This window comes from Poecile atricapillus, unplaced genomic scaffold (assembly GCF_030490865.1).
Source record: "Poecile atricapillus isolate bPoeAtr1 unplaced genomic scaffold, bPoeAtr1.hap1 scaffold_342, whole genome shotgun sequence".
Lineage (NCBI taxonomy): Eukaryota > Metazoa > Chordata > Aves > Passeriformes > Paridae > Poecile > Poecile atricapillus.
The window spans coordinates 17568-34957 of NW_026709139.1; the positions used below are offsets into that span (position 1 = coordinate 17568).

The 17390-nt window shown below is 64.1% G+C and overlaps 1 protein-coding gene and 1 long non-coding RNA gene across 2 annotated transcripts in view; one reads left to right on the forward strand and one right to left on the reverse strand.

Annotated features, from left to right (window-relative positions):
* LOC131574477 (E3 ubiquitin-protein ligase HUWE1-like) overlaps positions 1 to 17112 on the reverse strand; it is a 34087-nt gene extending 16975 nt beyond the window's left edge. Inside the window, 18 exon segments of the mRNA XM_058828949.1 lie at positions 553 to 654; positions 1813 to 1929; positions 2010 to 2121; positions 5102 to 5242; positions 5332 to 5459; positions 5537 to 5687; positions 7721 to 7821; positions 7918 to 8017; positions 8115 to 8183; positions 10565 to 10612; positions 10720 to 10797; positions 11932 to 11994; positions 12835 to 12992; positions 13087 to 13114; positions 13116 to 13289; positions 14574 to 14672; positions 15355 to 15427; positions 17069 to 17112. Coding sequence (XP_058684932.1) covers positions 553 to 654; positions 1813 to 1929; positions 2010 to 2121; positions 5102 to 5242; positions 5332 to 5459; positions 5537 to 5687; positions 7721 to 7821; positions 7918 to 8017; positions 8115 to 8183; positions 10565 to 10612; positions 10720 to 10797; positions 11932 to 11994; positions 12835 to 12992; positions 13087 to 13114; positions 13116 to 13289; positions 14574 to 14672; positions 15355 to 15399 — 1714 coding nt within the window. The 5' untranslated portion in view covers positions 15400 to 15427; positions 17069 to 17112.
* LOC131574478 (uncharacterized) lies at positions 801 to 1773 on the forward strand. The gene is made up of 4 exons (XR_009276514.1): positions 801 to 869; positions 984 to 1152; positions 1426 to 1486; positions 1722 to 1773. It is a non-coding gene; the product is annotated as an uncharacterized LOC131574478 (long non-coding RNA).
* Positions 17113 to 17390: the final 278 nt, after the last annotated feature.

The window sequence follows — 17390 nt, forward strand, 5'->3', positions numbered from 1 at the left end:
GTCATTGTGGGGTCAGTGTGGTCAGTGGGGTCAGTGTGGGGTCAGTGTGGTCAGTGGGGTCAGTGTGGGGTCAGTGTGGGGTCAGTGTGGTCAGGGGTCACTGGGTCAGGGGTCACTGGGCTCAGTGGACTCAGTGGTCACTGGGTCGGGGGTTGGTGGGGTCGGGGGTCACTGGGTCAGGGGTCAGTGGGTCAGTGGTCACTGGGTCAGGGGTCAGGGGTCAGTGTGGTCAGTGGTCAGTGGGCTCAGGTCAGTGTGGTCAGTGGGGTCAGTGGTCTCTGGGTCAGTGTGGTCAGTGGTCAGCGGTCTCAGGGGTCAGTGTGGTCAGTGGTCTCAGTGGTCAGTGTGGTCAGTGGTCAGCGGTCTCAGTGGTCAGTGGGGTCAGTGTAGTCAGTAGTCAGTAGTCTCAGGGGTCAGTGGTCTCAGGGGTCAGTGGTCAGTGGTCAGTGTGGTCAGTGGTCAGCGGTCTCAGGGGTCAGTGTGGTCAGTGTGGTCACTGGGGTCACTGGTCAGCGGTCTCAGGGGTCAGCGGTCTCAGCAGTGACCACGCACCGTGGCGGATGCCGTCGGAGAAGGCGGGGTCCTGGATGGCTTTTTTGAGGAAGTTCAGCATGGACTTGAGCAAAGCCGCGCGCTGGGGGATGCACTGCACTCCTGGGGAGGGGGCACACAGGGGTGAGACCCCCGCCAGGTGTCCCCAGGTGTCCCCAGGTGTCCCCAGAGTGTCCCCAGCGTGTCCCAGCGTGTCCCAGGTGTCCCCAGGGTGTCCCCAGCGCGTCCCAGAGTGTCCCAGCGTGTCCCCAGGGTGTCCCCAAAGTGTCCCCAGGGTGTCCCCAGTGTCCCCAGGGTGTCCCCAGAGTGTCCCCAGAGTGTCCCCAGTGTCCCCAGATTGTCCCCAGGGTGTCCCCAGGTGTCCCCAGAGTGTCCCCAGAGTGTCCCCAGCGTGTCCCAGAGTGTCCCAGAGTGTCCCCAGCATGTCCCAGGTGTCCCCAGAGTGTCCCCAGCGTGTCCCCAGGGTGTCCCCAGTGTCCCCAGGGTGTCCCCAGAGTGTCCCCAGGGTGTCCCCAGTGTCCCCAGAGTGTCCCCAGAGTGTCCCCAGGGTGTCCCCAGGGTGTCCCCAGTGTCCCCAGAGTGTCCCCAGCGTGTCCCCAGGTGTCCCCAGAGTGTCCCCAGTGTGTCCCCAGCGTGTCCCCAGGTGTCCCCAGAGTGTCCCCAGAGTGTCCCCAGCGTGTCCCCAGCGTGTCCCCAGTGTGTCCCAGAGTGTCCCCAGCGTGTCCCCAGGGTGTCCCCAGGGTGTCCCCAGCGTGTCCCAGAGTGTCCCAGGTGTCCCCAGTGCGTCCCAGCGTGTCCCCAGCGTGTCCCAGGTGTCCCCAGGGTGTCCCCAGATTGTCCCCAGTGTCCCCAGATTGTCCCCAGTGTCCCCAGAGTGTCCCCAGTGTCCCCAGTGTCCCCAGTGTCCCCAGGGTGTCCCCAGTGTCCCCAGAGTGTACCCAGCGTGTCCCAGAGTGTCCCAGGTGTCCCCAGTGTCCCCAGCGCGTCCCAGCGTGTCCCCAGCGTGTCCCAGAGTGTCCCCAGAGTGTCCCCAGCGTGTCCCCAGTGTCCCCAGCGTGTCCCCAGAGTGCCCCCAGAGTGTCCCCAGGTGTCCCCAGTGTCCCCAGCATGTCCCCAGTGTCCCCAGCGTGTCCCCAGCGTATCCCCAGCGTCCCCAGGTGTCCCCAGAGTGTCCCAGCGTGTCCCCAGCGTGTCCCCAGGGTGTCCCCAGGGTGTCCCCAGAGTGTCCCCAGCGTGTCCCCACCCCTGGGGGTCACCTACCGCCGCGTGGGGCCGGGCCGGCCGCGCCGCTGGTGCCGGCCACGGCGGCCGGAGCCGGGGGGTCCGGCCGGGCTTCGGCCGAGGGGCCGGGGCTGCTCTCCATGGCCACGTCGGTCACTGCGGGGGGGACGGGGACGTCACGGGGGACACGGGTGACACCGAGGGACGGGGTGGCACTGCCAGCCCCCCCTGCTCACCCTCCATGTCCGTCTCCATGTCCTCGCCCTCGGGCAGGGCGGCGGCCGGCGGGCGCTGCACTTTGGGCTTGATGACGAAGGGACACTCGCGGCGGCACAGGTCAACCTCGTGCTGGGGGGGACAGAGACTCAGCACCCCAAAACAGCCTGGGGGAACCCAAAACAGCACTGGGGGACCCCAAAACAGCCCAGGGGAGCCCAAAACAGCCCTGGGAGACCCCAAAACAGCCCCAGGGGAACCCAAAACAGCCCAGGGAACTGCAAACAGCCCTGGGAGACCCCAAAACAGCCCTGGGGAACCCCAAAACAGCCCAGGGGAGCCCAAAACAGCCCTGGGAGACCCCAAAACAGCCTGGGGGAGCCCAAAACAGCCCGGGGGACCCCAAAACAGCCTGGGGGACCCCAAAACAGCACTGGGGGACCCCAAAACAGCCCGGGGAACCCCAAAACAGCACTGGGGGACCCCAAAACAGCACTGGGGGACCCCAAAACAGCCTGGGGAACCCCAAAACAGCACTGGGGGACCCCAAAACAGCCTGGGGGAACCCAAAACAGCCTGGGGGAACCCAAAACAGCCTGGGGGAGCCCACAACAGCCTGGGGGACCCCAAAACAGCCCCGGGGGACCCCAAAACAGCACTGGGGAACCCCAAAACAGCCTGGGGAATCCAAAACAGCCCAGGGAACTGCAAACAGCCCTGGGAGACCCCAAAACAACCCTGGGGGACCCCAAAACAACCCCGGGGGACCCCAAAACAACCCCGGGGGACCCCAAAACAGCACCGGGGGAGCCCAAAACAGCCTGGGGAATCCAAAACAGCCTGGGGGACCCCAAAACAGCCTGGGGGAGCCCAAAACAGCCCTGGGGAACCCCAAAACAGCCTGGGGAACCCCAAAACAGCCTGGGGGAGCCCAAAACAGCCCGGTGGGACCCCAAAACAGCACCGGGGGGAGCCCAAAACAGCACTGGGGGACCCCAAAAACAGCACTGGGGGACCCCAAAACAGCACTGGGGAACCCAAAACAGCCTGGGGGACCCCAAAACAGCCCAGGGGAACCCTAAAACAGCCTGGGGGACCCCAAAACAGCCTGGGGGACCCCAAAACAGCCTGGGGAACCCCAAAACAGCCCTGGGGACCCCAAAACAGCCTGGGGGACCCAAAACAGCCTGGGGACCCTAAAACAGCACTGGGGAACCCAAAACAGCCTGGGGAACCCAAAACAGCACTGGGGAACCCCAAAACAGCCTGGGGGGACCCCAAAACAGCCTGGGGGAGCCCAAAACAGCCTGGGGGACCCCAAAACAGCCTGGGGAACCCAAAACAGCACTGGGGAACCCCAAAACAGCCTGGGGGACCCCAAAACAGCCCTGGGGGACCCTAAAACAGCACCGGGGGAGCCCAAAACAGCCCGGGGGAACCCCAAAACAGCCTGGGGAATCCAAAACAGCCCGGGGGAGCCCAAAACAGCCTGGGGGACCCCAAAACAGCCTGGGGGAACCCAAAACAGCCTGGGGGACCCCAAAACAGCACCGGGGGAGCCCAAAACAGCCCGGGGGAACCCCAAAACAGCCTGGGGAACCCAAAACAGCCCTGGGGGAACCCAAAACAGCACCGGGGGAGCCCAAAACAGCACTGGGGGACCCCAAAACAGCCCTGGGGGACCCCAAAACAGCCTGGGGGACCCCAAAACAGCCTGGGGGAACCCAAAACAGCACCAGGGGAACCCAAAACAACCCTGGGGACCCCAAAGCAACCCCAGGGGACCTCAAAACAGCCCTGGGGGAACCCCAAAACAGCACCAGGGAACCCCAGAACAGCCCGGGGGACCCCAAAACAGCACTGGGGGACCCCAAAACAGCCCAGGGGAACCCCAAAACAGCCCGGGGAACCTCAGAACAGCACCGGGGGAACCCAAAACAACCCTGGGGGACCCTAAAACAGCACCAGGGAACCCCAAAACAGCCCAGGAAACTGCAAACAGCCCTGGAAGACCCCAAAACAGCCTGGGGGACCCCAAAACAGCCCTGGGGAACCCAAAACAGCACTGGGGGACCCCAAAGCAGCCTGGGAAACCCCAAAACAGCCCGGGGGAACCCCAAAACAGCACTGGGGGACCCCAAAACAGCACTGGGGGACCCCAAAACAGCCTGGGGAACCCCAAAACAGCCCGGGGGAACCCCAAAACAGCACTGGGAAACCCCAAAACAGCCTGGGGAACCCCAAAACAGCACTGGGGGACCCCAAAACAGCACTGGGGGACCCCAAAACAGCCCGGGGAACCCCAAAACAGCCCTGGAAGACCCCAAAACAGCCTGGGGACCCCCAAAACAGCCTGGGGGAGCCCAAAACAGCACCGGGGGACCCCAAAACAGCCCGGGGAACTGCAAACAGCCCTGGGAGACCCCAAAACAGCCCAGGGGAGCCCAAAACAGCACTGGGGGACCCCAAACAGCCTGGGGGAACCCAAAACAGCCCGGGGAACTGCAAACAGCCCTGGAAGACCCCAAAACAGCCTGGGGGACCCCAAAAGAGCCTGGGGGACCCCAAAACAGCCCTGGGGAACCCCAAAACAGCCTGGGGGAACCCAAAACAGCCCTGGGGAACCCAAAACAGCCTGGGGAACCCCAAAACAGCCCAGGGAACTGCAAACAGCCCTGGAAGACCCCAAAACAGCCTGGGGGACCCCAAAACAGCCTGGGGGACCCCAAAACACCCCGGGGGAACCCAAAACAGCCTGGGGAACCCCAAAACAACCCTGGGGGACCCAAAACAGCACCAGGGAACCCCAGAACAACCCTGGTGACCCCAAAGCACCCCCAGGTGACCCCAAAGCAGCCCCGGGGAACCCCAAAGCAACCCCCAGGTGACCCCAAAGCACCCCCAGGTGACCCCAAAGCAACCCTGGGGGACCCCAAAGCACCCCCAGGTGACCCCAGACCAGCCCCGGGGGACCCCAAAGCACCCCCAGGTGACCCCAGACCAGCCCCAGGTGACCCCAAAGCACCCCCAGGTGACCCCAGACCAGCCCCAGGTGACCCCAAAGCACCCCCAGGTGACCCCAGACCAGCCCCGGGGGGCGCAGGGGCGGCACCTCCAGGCGGTAGATGAAGATGGACAGCCCGCTGTGCGACTGGAAGGCCGCCATGTCCAGGTTGGTGATGAGATCCACCACGCGCACGGCCCGCGTGACGAAGGTGATCTGGTCCTGCTCGTCCCCCAGGAACTTGATCACCTGGCAGGGGGCGTGGCGGGCGCGTCAGGCGGCGCCCGAGGCTCACCTGAGAGCCCCCCCCACCCCACCCTGAGGCACCACGAGCTCACCTTGAGCAGCGCCTCCATCATCCCGCACGACACCAGCGCCTCGCCGCCCGCGTCGTAGCTGGCCAGGTGGTAGAGGAAGGAGAAGAGCGCCGTGGCGAACTGGTGGGGGTAGGGCTCCATGGAAGGGTCTGGAAGGGTGGGACAGGTGGGGTTAGGGCGGGTCAGGGCCCCCCCCCCCAGGTGAGCCCCCGGGCCCGGCACGCACCGATCATGGCCTGGATGCAGTTGCGCACCAGCACGGGCAGGAAGCCGTGGTAGGACGCGGTGCCCGTGCAGTCGATGATGCTGCTCAGCTTCGGCGTCCGCTCCAGGTGAACGATCGACGTCAGCGTGCGCAGGGACGCCGCCTTGATGTCCTGGGGACACGGGGGGACAGGTGAGGGACATGGGGGGGACATGGGGGGGACACGGGGGGGACAGGTGAGGGACACGGGGGGGACAGGTGAGGGACATGGGGGACATGGGGGGGACAGGGGGGACATGGGGGGACAGGTGAGGGGACATGGGGGGACAGGTGAGGGACACGGGGGGGACACGGGGGGACAGGTGAGGGGACACGGGGGGACAGGTGAGGGACACAGGGGGACATGGGGGACATGGGGAGGACACGAGGGGACAGGTGAGGGACATGGAGGGACAGGTGAGGGACACGGGGGGACATGGGGGGGGACACGGGGGGACAGGTGAGGGACATGGGGGGGACACGGGGGGACATGTCAGGGACACGGGGGGGACAGGGAGGGACATGGGGGGGACACGGGGGGACACGGGGGGACAGGTGAGGGACATGTCAGGGACATGGGGGACACGTCAGGGACACGGGGGAGACAGGTGAGGGACACGGGGGGACATGGGGGGGACACAGGGGAGACAGGTAAGGGACACAGGGGGACATGGGGGGGACACGGGGGGACACGGGGGGACAGGTGAGGGACATGTCAGGGACATGGGGGACACGTCAGGGACACGGGGGAGACAGGTGAGGGACACGGGGGGACATGGGGGGGACACAGGGGAGACAGGTGAGGGACACAGGGGAACATGGGGGGGACACGGGGGGACAGGTGAGGGACACATTAGGGACACGTCAAGGACACGTCATGGACACACAGGACACACCAGGGACACAGGGGAACATGGGGGGGACACGGGGGGACAGGTGAGGGACACATTAGGGACACGTCAAGGACACGTCATGGACACACAGGACACATCAGGGACACAGCAGGGACAGGTGACGTGACAGGTGAATGAACAGGTGAAACGACAGACACCAGACACATGAAACAACAGGAGTACAACGGGTACAGCACAGACAGGTGTCAGACCAGTGAAGTGACAGGTTCAGCACAGTTAAAGAACAGGTGGAGGACAGCAAAGCATAGCTGACAAGTGAAGGACAGGTAAGGGAATACATGAGGAAACAGGAAACAAGACAAGTAATGCCACAGGTGATAGCACAGGTCAGGGAACAGGTGGCAGCACAGATAATGGGACAGGTAACAGCACAGATGAGGGTACAGGTGACACCACACGTGATGGTCCAGGTGTCGCCCAGGTGAGGGTACAGCTGACAGGACAAGTGACAGCACAGGTGACAGGACAGCTGACAACACAGATGAGGTGACAGGTGATGGGATAGCTGACAGCACAGGTGACAGCACAGGTGACAGTACACGGTACAGATGACAGCCCAGGTGACAGTCCAGATGACAGTATAGGGTACAGATGACAGTATAGGTGACAGCCCAGGTGACAGCCCAGGTGTGGCTCAGGTGACAGCCCAGGTGTGACAGCCCAGGTGTGCCCCAGCTGACAGCCCAGGTGTGGCAGTCCAGGTGTGTCCCAGGTGTGTCCCCAGGTGACAGCCCAGGTGTGTCCTAGGTGTGACCCAGGTGTGACAGCCCAGGTGTGCCCCAGGTGTGCCCCAGGTGTGCCCCAGGTGTGCCCCAGCTGACAGCCCAGGTGTGCCCCAGGTGTGTGTGTGTCCCAGGTGTGTGTGTCCCAGGTGTGTGTGTCCCAGGTGTGTGTGTCCCAGGTGTGTCCCAGGTGTGCCCCAGGTGACAGCCCAGGTGTGCCCCAGGTGTCTCAGGTGTGCCCCAGGTGTGTCCCAGGTGTGCCCCAGGTGTCTCAGGTGTGCCCCAGCTGACAGCCCAGGTGTGCCCCAGGTGTGTCCCAGCTGACAGCCCAGGTGTGCCCCAGGTGTGTCCCAGGTGTGTCCCAGGTGTGACCCAGGTGTGACCCAGGTGTGACCCAGGTGTGCCCCAGCTGACAGCCCAGGTGTGTCCCAGGTGACAGGTGACAGCCCAGGTGTGTCCCAGGTGTGGGTGTGTCCCCAGGTGTACCCCAGGTGTGCCCCAGGTGTGCCCCAGGTGTGCCCCAGCCTCACCATCAGCTGCTTGTCGGTGATCTGCAGCACGTCCACCAGCTCCTCGATCAGCCCGTTGTACAGGATGCTGTTGGCCGACTCCTGCAGCGCGTTGGAGTACACTGCAGAGAGGGGGGGGAGGGGGGGTCACCCCACGCTGCCCCCCCGGGCCCCCCCCGAGCCCACCCCCCAATTAACGAGCCCCTAACGAGCCCCACCCAGGATGGAGATGGCGTGGAGCCGCGCCTGCACCGCCTGCAGCCGCTTCTTGTGGTTGGAGAAGCCGTGGGCCAGGCGGATGTGGGTGAACAGCAGCATCTGGGGGGGGGGGCACAGAGAGTTTGGGGGGGTCAGGGAGGGTCTGGGGGTCACCCCCTGAGCCGGGGGGGGGTCCCCTCGGGGTCACCCCACGCACCTGCTTGTCCTTGGGGATGCTGTACATCTTGGTCAGGGACTCCATGATCTCCGAGGGGCTCTCCGAGATCTGCGGGAGGGGAGGCTCAGAAACTGCGGGGAGCAGGGCAGCGAGGTGGGGGGGCAGAGGGACAAACTTGGGGGGCAGAGGGACAAACTTGGGGGGCAGAGGGACAGAACTGGGGTGTAGGGGACAGAATTGGGGTGTAGGGGACAGAATTGGGGGGGCAGAGGGACAAACTTGGGGGGCAGAGGGACAGAACTGGGGGGCAGAGGGACAGAACTGGGGTGTAGGGGGACGAAATTGGGGGGCAGACGGACAAACTTGGGGGGCAGAGGGACAGAACTGGGGTGTAGGGGACAGAATTGGGGGTGTAGGGGGACAGAATTGGGGGGCAGAGGGACAGAACTGGGGTGTAGGGGACAGAATTGGGGTGTAGGGGACAGAATTGGGGGCAGAGGGACAAACTTGGGGGGCAGAGGGACAGAACTGGGGTGTAGGGGACAAAATTGGGGTGTAGGAGACAAAATTGGGGGTGTAGGGGATGAAATTGGGGGGGCAGGGGGACAAAACTGGGGTGTAGGGGATGAATTGGGGTGTAGGGGATGAAATTGGGGTGTAGGGGATGAATTGGGGGTGTAGGGGACGAAACTGGGGGCAGAAAAACAAAATTGGGGATGGGGAGGAACGAAATTGGGGGTGGGGAGACAAAATTGGGGGCAGAGGAACAAAACTGGGGGACAGAGGGACAAACTTGGGGGTGTAGGGAACAAAACTGGGGGTGTAGGGGATGAACTTGGGGTGTAGGGGATGAAATTGGGGCGTAGGGGAGAGAATTGGGGTGTAGAGAACAAAATTGGGGTGTAGGGGACGAAATTGGGGGTGTAGGGGATGAAATTGGGGGTGTAGGGGATGAATTGGGGGCAGAAGAACAAAATTGGGATGAGGAGGAACGAAATTGGGGTGGGGAGACAAAATTGGGGGCAGAGGAACAAAACTGGGGGACAGAGAGACAAACTGGGGTGTAGGGGATGAAATTGGGGCGTAGGGGACAAACTTGGGGTGTAGGGGGACAAAATGGGGTGTAGGGATGAAACTGGGGCGTAGGGGATGATATTGGGGCGTAGGGGAGAGAATTGGGGTGTAGGGGATGAAATAGGGGGCAGAGAGACAGAAATGTGATGAGGGGAGGGACAAAATGGGTGGGGGAAAAACAAAATTGGGGTGGGGAGAGATGAACTGGGGGGTTGAAGAACAAATTGGGGTGGGGAGAGACGAAATTGGGGGTGCAGGGGACAAAGACGGGGGGGCAGAGGGACACACCTGGGGGGCAGGGGACAAGCTGGGGGGCAGAGGGACACACCTGGGGGGGCAGAGGGGACCACCTGGGGGGCAGGGGACAAAGCTGGGGGGCAGGGGACAAAGCTGGGGGGCAGAGGGGACACACCTGGGGGGCAGGGAACAAAGCTGGGGGCAGGGGACACACCTGGGGGGCAGAGGGACACACCGGGGGGCAGGGAACAAAGCTGGGGGGCAGGGGACACCACCTGGGGGGCAGAGGGACACACCTGGGGGGCAGGGGACACACTGGGGGGCAGAGGGGACACACCTGGGGGACAGGGGACAAAGCTGGGGGGCAGAGGGACACACCTGGGGGGCAGAGGGACACACCTGGGGGGCAGAGGGACACACCTGGGGGGCAGGGGACAAAGCTGGGGGGCAGAGGGACACACCTGGGGGGCAGGGGACAAAGCTGGGGGGCAGGGGACAAAGCTGGGGGGCAGGGGACAAGCTGGGGGGCAGAGGGACACACCTGGGGGGCAGAGGGACACACCTGGGGGGCAGGGGACACACCTGGGGGGCAGGGGACACACCTGGGGGGCAGGGGACAAAGCTGGGGGGCAGGGGACAAAGCTGGGGGGCAGAGGGACACACCTGGGGTGCAGGGGGACAAAGCTGGGGGCAGAGGGACACACCTGGGGGGCAGAGGGACACACCTGGGGGACAGGGACAAAGCTGGGGGGCAGAGGGGACACACCTGGGGGGCAGAGGGACACACCTGGGGGACAGGGGACAAAGCTGGGGGGCAGAGGGACACACCTGGGGGGCAGAGGGACACACCTGGGGGACAGGGGACAAAGCTGGGGGGCAGAGGGACACACCTGGGGGGCAGAGGGACACACCTGGGGGGCAGAGGGACACACCTGGGGGACAGGGGACAAAGCTGGGGGGCAGGGGGACACACCTGGGGGACAGAGGGACACACCTGGGGGGCAGAGGGACACACCTGGGGGGCAGAGGGACACACCTGGGGGGCAGGGGACACCACCTGGGGGACAGGGGACAAAGCTGGGGGGCAGAGAGGCACACCTGGGGGGCAGGGCAGGGTGTGGGGGTCCCTGACCCCAGCCAAGCCCCCCCCCCAAACACAGGTGCCCCCCCAGACTCACCTTGTCCAGCTGCTCGATGTGGATGTAGTGCAGGGTGGTGCTGGTGGCCTGGGGGGGGCACAGCAGGTCAGGGGGTGGCCCCCAGGTGTCGGGGGGCTCCTGGTGTCCCCCCCAGGTGTCCCCAGGTGTCCCCAGGTGTCCCCAGGGTCACTCACCCTCTTGTCCACCTTCACCTCGACGCCCGGCTCGGCGTAGAACTCGAAGTGCAGGGTGGTGGCACTGGGGGGGTATTTCTGGGGGGGGGGGGGGACAGGGGGGGGTCACAGCAGGGTCACCTCACCTGGGGGGACCCTGGGGGACACTGAAAGGGGTGGGGGGACCCCCAGGATGGCACTGAGGGCCCTCAGGGGGGGACAAAGGCGATGTTGGGATCGGGGCACACCGAGATGGGACAATGTCACACGTGCCAGAGGAACACCTGAGGCACAGGTGAGGCACAGGTAACCTTGGGACCCCCCAGGACAGGCACAGGTGAGCTCAGGGACCCCCGGGACAGGCACAGGTGAGCTCTGGGACCCCCAAGAAAGGCACAGGTGAGCTCAGGGACCCCCAGGACAGGCACAGGTGAGCTCTGGGACCCCCAGGAAAGGCACAGGTGAGCTCAGGGACCCCCAGGAAAGGCACAGGTAACCTTGGGACCCCCAGGAAAGGCACAGGTGAGCTCAGGGGACCCCCAGGACAGGCACAGGTGAGCTCTGGGACCCCAGGACAGGCACAGGTGAGCTCTGGGACCCCCAGGACAGGCACAGGTGAGCTCTGGGACCCCCAGGACAGGCACAGGTGAGCTCTGGGACCCCCAGGAAAGGCACAGGTGAGCTCTGGGACCCCCCAGGAAGGCACAGGTGACCTTGGGACCCCCAGGACAGGCACAGGTGAGCTCTGGGACCCCCAGGACAGGCACAGGTGACTTCTGTCACACGCCAGGCCAGCCCCAGGTGACACAGGTGAGCTCTGGGGACCCCCAGGACAGGCACAGGTGAGCTCTGGGACCCCAAGACAGGCACAGGTGACTTCTGTCACACTCCAGGCCGGCCCCAGGTGACACAGGTGAGCTCTGGGACCCCCAGGAAAAGCACAGGTGAACTCTGGGACCCCCAGGACAGGCACAGGTGACTTCTGTCACACGCCAGGCCAGCCCCAGGTGAGCTCTGGGGACCCCCAGGCCGGCCCCAGGTGCCACAGGTGAGCTCTGGGGACCCCCAGGACAGGCACAGGTGAGCTCTGGGACCCCCAGGCCAACCCCAGGTGCCACAGGTGAGCTCTGTCACACTCCAGGCCGGCCCCAGGTGACACAGGTGAGCTCTGGGGACCCCCAGGACAGGCACAGGTGACACAGGTGAGCTCAGGGTGCCTCAGGTGCCACTCACCATCATGTGCAGGTCCCTGCAGCACTCAGCCAGCCCGAATCCGTTCTCCTTCCCACCCCAGCTCTGCAGGGAGACCAGCCCAGCTCAGCCCCGCCCTGCTGAGCCCCAAAAACCCCAAAAAACCTCCAAAAAACCTCCAAAAAATCCCCCCCAAAACCTCCAAAAACCCCCCAAAAAGCCCCCCAAAAACCTCCAAAAAATCCCCCCAAAAAATCCCAAAACCCCCCCAAAAAACCCCCCAAAAACCCCCCCAAAAAATCCTCTAAAAACCCCCAAAAAAAACCCTAAAACCCCCCCAAAAAACTCCCCTAAAGACCCCCCAAAAAAAAACCCAAACCCCTCAAAACCCCCCCTAAAAACCCCCAAAACCCCTCAAAAACCCCCCAAAACATCCCCAAAGAAACCCCCAAAAAAGCCCCTAAAAACCCCCAAAAAACGCCCAAAAATCCCTAAAAAAACCTAAAAAACCCCAAAAAATCCCCAAAAATCCTCAAACACCCCCCCAAAAAAACCCCCAACCCCCCCCAAAAAAACCCCAAAAAATCCCCCAAAAAACCCCCCTAAAAAACCCCCCAAAATCCACAAAAATACCCAAAAGACCCAAAAAACCCCCAAAAAAACCCCCAAAAAACCCGAAAAAATCCCAAAAAAACCCCCAAAAAACCCGAAAAAATCCAAAGAAACCCCAAAAAAACCCAAAAACCCCCCAAAAAAACCCCAAAAAATCCCCAAAATCCCCCAAAAAAACCCCCCAAAATCCCAAAAAAATCCCCCAAAAGACCCAAAAAGCCCCAAAAAAAACCCCAAAAAAACCCAAAAAAACCCCAAAAAATCCAAAAAAAACCCCCAAAAAACCCCCCAAAAAAATCCCCAAAATCCCCAAATCCCCCAAATGCCCCCCACCTCGGCCAGGTGCTGCAGGCGGGCCAGCAGGGGCCCGCGGCGCTCGGAGCCCAGGCGGGTGATGTAGTTGGAGCGTTTGCTGAACACGTAGAGCAGGTTGAGCACGGCCAGCACCACGTGCATGTCCGAGGAGGCCAGCAGCGTGGTCAGGTGCTGTGGGGACAGGTGTGCCATGGCTCAGGGGTGTGCCAGGGCTCAGGGCTGTGCCAGGGGGGGCTGGCACACCTGGGGAGGGTGGTTGCCCACCTCGATTGGAGCTGTAGAGGTGGCGGGAGAAGTCTGTACTCGATGAGCAGAGCGGTGAAGTTGAGCAGGGCCAGCAGCAGGGCTTTGAGGGGCTGGCGCTCGGGCCGGTCGCAGGCCAGCATCCAGCTCATGGCCTCCACCGGCCGGCCCGCCTCGGCCAGCAGCGCGTCGAAACGGTCCAGCAGGTCCACCCAGTGGTACAGCTCGCACTGGGTGGGAGATGTGGGGCTGGGGGCACGGGCTGGACCCCCTGAGCCCCCCAACCCAGCCCCACACACACCCCCTGAGCCCCCCAACACAGCCCCACACACCCCCTGAGCCCCCCAACACAGCCCCTCAAACCCACCCAGTGGTACAGCTCGCACTGGGTGGGGAGATGTGGGGCTGGGGGCTATGGGCTGGACCCTCTGAGCCCCCCAACCCAGCCCCACACACCCCCTGAGGCCCCCCAACCCAGCCCACACACCCCCTGAGCCCCCCAACACAGCCCCCTCAAACCCACCCAGTGGTACAGCTCGCACTGGGGGGGGAGATGTGGGGCTGGGGGCACGGGCTGGACCCGCTGAGCCCCCCAACCCAGCCCCCCAACACCCCTGAGCCCCCCAACCCAGCCCCCCACACACCCCCTGAGCCCCCCAACCCAGCCCCACACACCCCCTGAGCCCCCCAACCCAGCCCCACACACCCCCTGAGCCCCCCAACCCAGCCCCACACACCCCCTGAGCCCCCCAACCCAGCCCCACACACCCCCTGAGCCCCCCAACACAGCCCCCTCAAACCCTCCCAGTGGTACAGCTCGCACTATGGGGGGGAGATGTGGGGCTGGGGTACGGGCTGGACCCCCTGAGCCCCCCATGGCATGGCCTGGACCCCCTGAGCCCCCCAAACCCAGCCCCACACACCCCCTGAGCCCCCCAACCCAGCCCCCCAACACAGCCACTCAAACCCACCCAGTGGTACAGCTCGCATTGGGCGGGAGATGTGGTGGCTGGGGGGTACGGCCTGGACCCCCTGAGCCCCCCAACCCAGCCCCACACACCCCCTGAGACCCCCAGGGCACGGGCTGCAACCCCTGAGCCCCCCAACCCAGCCCCCCAACCCCGGGGAAAGGCTGCAGGAAATTCAGAGCCCCCTCCTCACATTCCTAAACCTCCAGAAAACTCCAGAACGGCCCCACCCTGAGGGGCTGAGAGCTCAGGGGGGCTCAGGCAGACCCAGGGACCCCCTCCCCATTTCAGGGACACTCTGGGGGTGCCCCCTCCCATTCTGGGGGGGTCCCAGGGTGAGCCCCCCGTGACTCTGAGCGCTTTGGGGACGAGCTCAGAGCCACCCTGACACACCAGGGGGGAACCCCTGGGAAATTCCCACCTCGGTATCAAGACCCCCACAAGGTTTGGGACTCCCCCCGGGTTTTGGGGACCCCCCCCGGGTTTTGGGGACCCCCCCCCGGGTTTTGGGGACCCCCCCCCGGGGTTTTTGGGGACCCCTCCCACCTTGCCAATGTTCCATGTCTTGATCTGCTGCAGCTCTGTCACCAGCTGCTCGTCGCTGCAGCCCTTGAGCTTCTCGATGAGGGCCCGGCAGTCGGCGGGCTGGGGGCACAGGGGGGGCTCAGCACTGTCCCCTCACGGGGTCCCCAACGCCCCCCAGTGTCCCCAAACCCCCCCCCAGTGTCCCCAAAATCACTGCCCCGACACTCCCATGAGTCCCAACGCCCCCAGTGTCCCCACACCCCCTCAGTGTCCCCAAAATCACTGCCCCAACACTCCCTGAGTCCCCAACACCCCCCCAGTGTCCCCAAAGCCCCCCACAATGTCCCCAAAATCACTGCCCCGACACTCCCGAGTCCCCAACACCCCCCAGTGTCCCCAAAGCCCCCCACAATGTCCCCAACACCCCCAGTGTCCCCAAAATCACTGCCCCGACACTCCCTGAGTCCCCAACACCCCCCAGTGTCCCCAAACCCCCCCAGTGTCCCCAAAGCCCCCCACAATGTCCTCAAACCCCCCCATTCCCTTCCAATGTCCCCAAGCCCTCAGACATCTCCAATCCCCCCCGAGTGTCCCCGAGTGTCCCCAAGCTCCCCCTGAGTGTCCCCGACCTCTCCCCGAGTGTCCCCGAGTGTCCCAAGCCCCCCCGAGTGTCCCCAACCCCCCTCCCTGAGTGTCCCCAAGCCCCCCCCCAGTGTCCCCAAGCCCCTCCCCAGTGTCCCCAAGCCCCCCCGAGTGTCCCCAAGCCCCCCCTGAGTGTCCCCGAGTGTCCCCAAGCTCTCACCGCCTCTGTGGGGGTTTTCTTCAGTTTCGTCCGATCCACTTTCATTTTGGGGGTTCCGGTCCTCGTGCTCCGCCTGCGGCCACATGGGGGGGTGAGGAGGAGGAGGAGGAGGAAGAGGAGGAAGAGGAGGAGGAGGAGGAGGAGAAGAGGAGGAGGAGGAGGAGGAGGAGGAGGAGGAGGAGGAAGAGGAGGTAAGAGGAGGAAGAGGAGGAAGAGGAGGAAGAGGAGGAAGAGGGAGGTGGAGGGAGGAGGAGAGGAGGAGGAGGAAGAGGAGGAAGAGGAGGAAGAGGAGGAAGAGGAGGAGAGGAGAAGAGGAGGAGGAAGAGGAGGAGGAGGAGAAAGAGGAGTAAGAGGAGGAAGAGGAGGAAGAGAAGTGTCACACCTGGGCCGCCCCCAGAGGGACAAAGCCCCCCCGACAGGGCCCAGATATCCCGACAGGGCCCAGATATCCCAACAGAACCCCGGCTGTCCTGACAGAACCTGGATATCCCAGCAAAAACCCCACTGTCCTGACAGAGCCCAGATATCCCGACATGGCCTCGCTGTCCCGCCAGGACCCCTCTATCCCGACAGAAACCCAGCTCTCCTGACAGGGCCCCTCTATATCGCGACATGGCCTCACTGTCCTGACAGAGTCCCTCTATCCCGCCAGAAACCCCTCTATCCCCGCCAGAACCCCTCTATCCCGCCAGAACCCCCTCTATCCCGACAGAACCCCTCTATCCCGACAGAACTCCTCTATCCTGACAGGACCCCCCTATCCCGACAGGACCCCACCTATCCCGACAGGACCCCCCTATCCCGACAGGGACCCCCCCTATCCCGACAGGACCCCCCCCTATCCCGACATGGCCTCGCTGTCCCAACAGGGCCCCGCTGTACCAACAGAACCCAGCTCTCCTAACAGGGCCCCCTCTATCCCGACATGGCCTCACTGTCCTGACAGAGTCCCTCTATCCCGACAGAACTCCTCCGTCCACACCAGAACCCCTCTCATCCTGATAGAACTCCTCTATCCCGACAGGACCCCCCCTGTCCCGACAGAGCCCCCCTATCCCGCCAGAACCCCCCTATCCCGCCAGAACCCGCCTATCCCGACAGAGCCCCCCTATCCCGCCAGGACCCCCCCCTATCCCAACAGGACCCCCCCCTATCCCAACAGGACCCCCCCCTATCCCGCCAGAACCCCCCTATCCCGCCAGGACCCCCCTATCCCGCCAGAAACCCCCCTATCCCGACAGAGCCCCCCTATCCCGACATGGCCTCGCTGTCCCGACAGGCGCCGCGGCGGCCGCTGCCCGATGACGTCGCGGCCCCGGCTGAACAATGAATGTGCAAAACCCCGCCGTGCCCGGGGGGGGGTCCGCAGGGAGCCCCCCCAAACCTCACTGCCCCCCCCCCCCCGCACTCAATTAACCGGAGCTGTAATTAAGGCTGTAATTAGGGGCTGTAATTAAGCGCTGAGGCGGCCGCGTGCCGGGGCTCCCCCGCCCCCCCCCCTCCGGTGCTCCCCCCCCCCCGCCGGCCCGGCCGGTTCGGTGACAGTGACGCATCAGAACGGGGGGGGGACACCCCACAAAAACGGCCCCCCCCCAAGCGGGGGAAGCGTCAAAAATAAACCTGAAACTCCCACCTCGTTTTTAAACCCCCCCCAAAAAAGAAAAAAAACCCTCCCCGAGGAGAGACCCCCCCCCCACAAAATAAATTCCCTTACCGGGAATCACTCCCAGTCCATCCTCGGCACGGCCGCTGCGAGGGGGGGGGAACCGGGAGCTGCCGGGGGGGGAAATTGGGGAGGGTGCTGTGAAATATTGAGGGGTCCCACAATGATGGGGGGGTGGGGATGGACAGGGGGGGGATTGGTGGGAAATTAAGGAGAAATTAAGGATCCCCCCCCACCCTCCCCAAATTACGGCGTGGGAGGGGTTTAACGCTAAAAGCGCCGGCCTGAAATGGCTGTAAAATGTTAAATAAAAGGGAAAAAGCGGCGGGGAGGCAATGAGGAGACCCCCAAATGCTGAAGGGTGTGAAAAAAA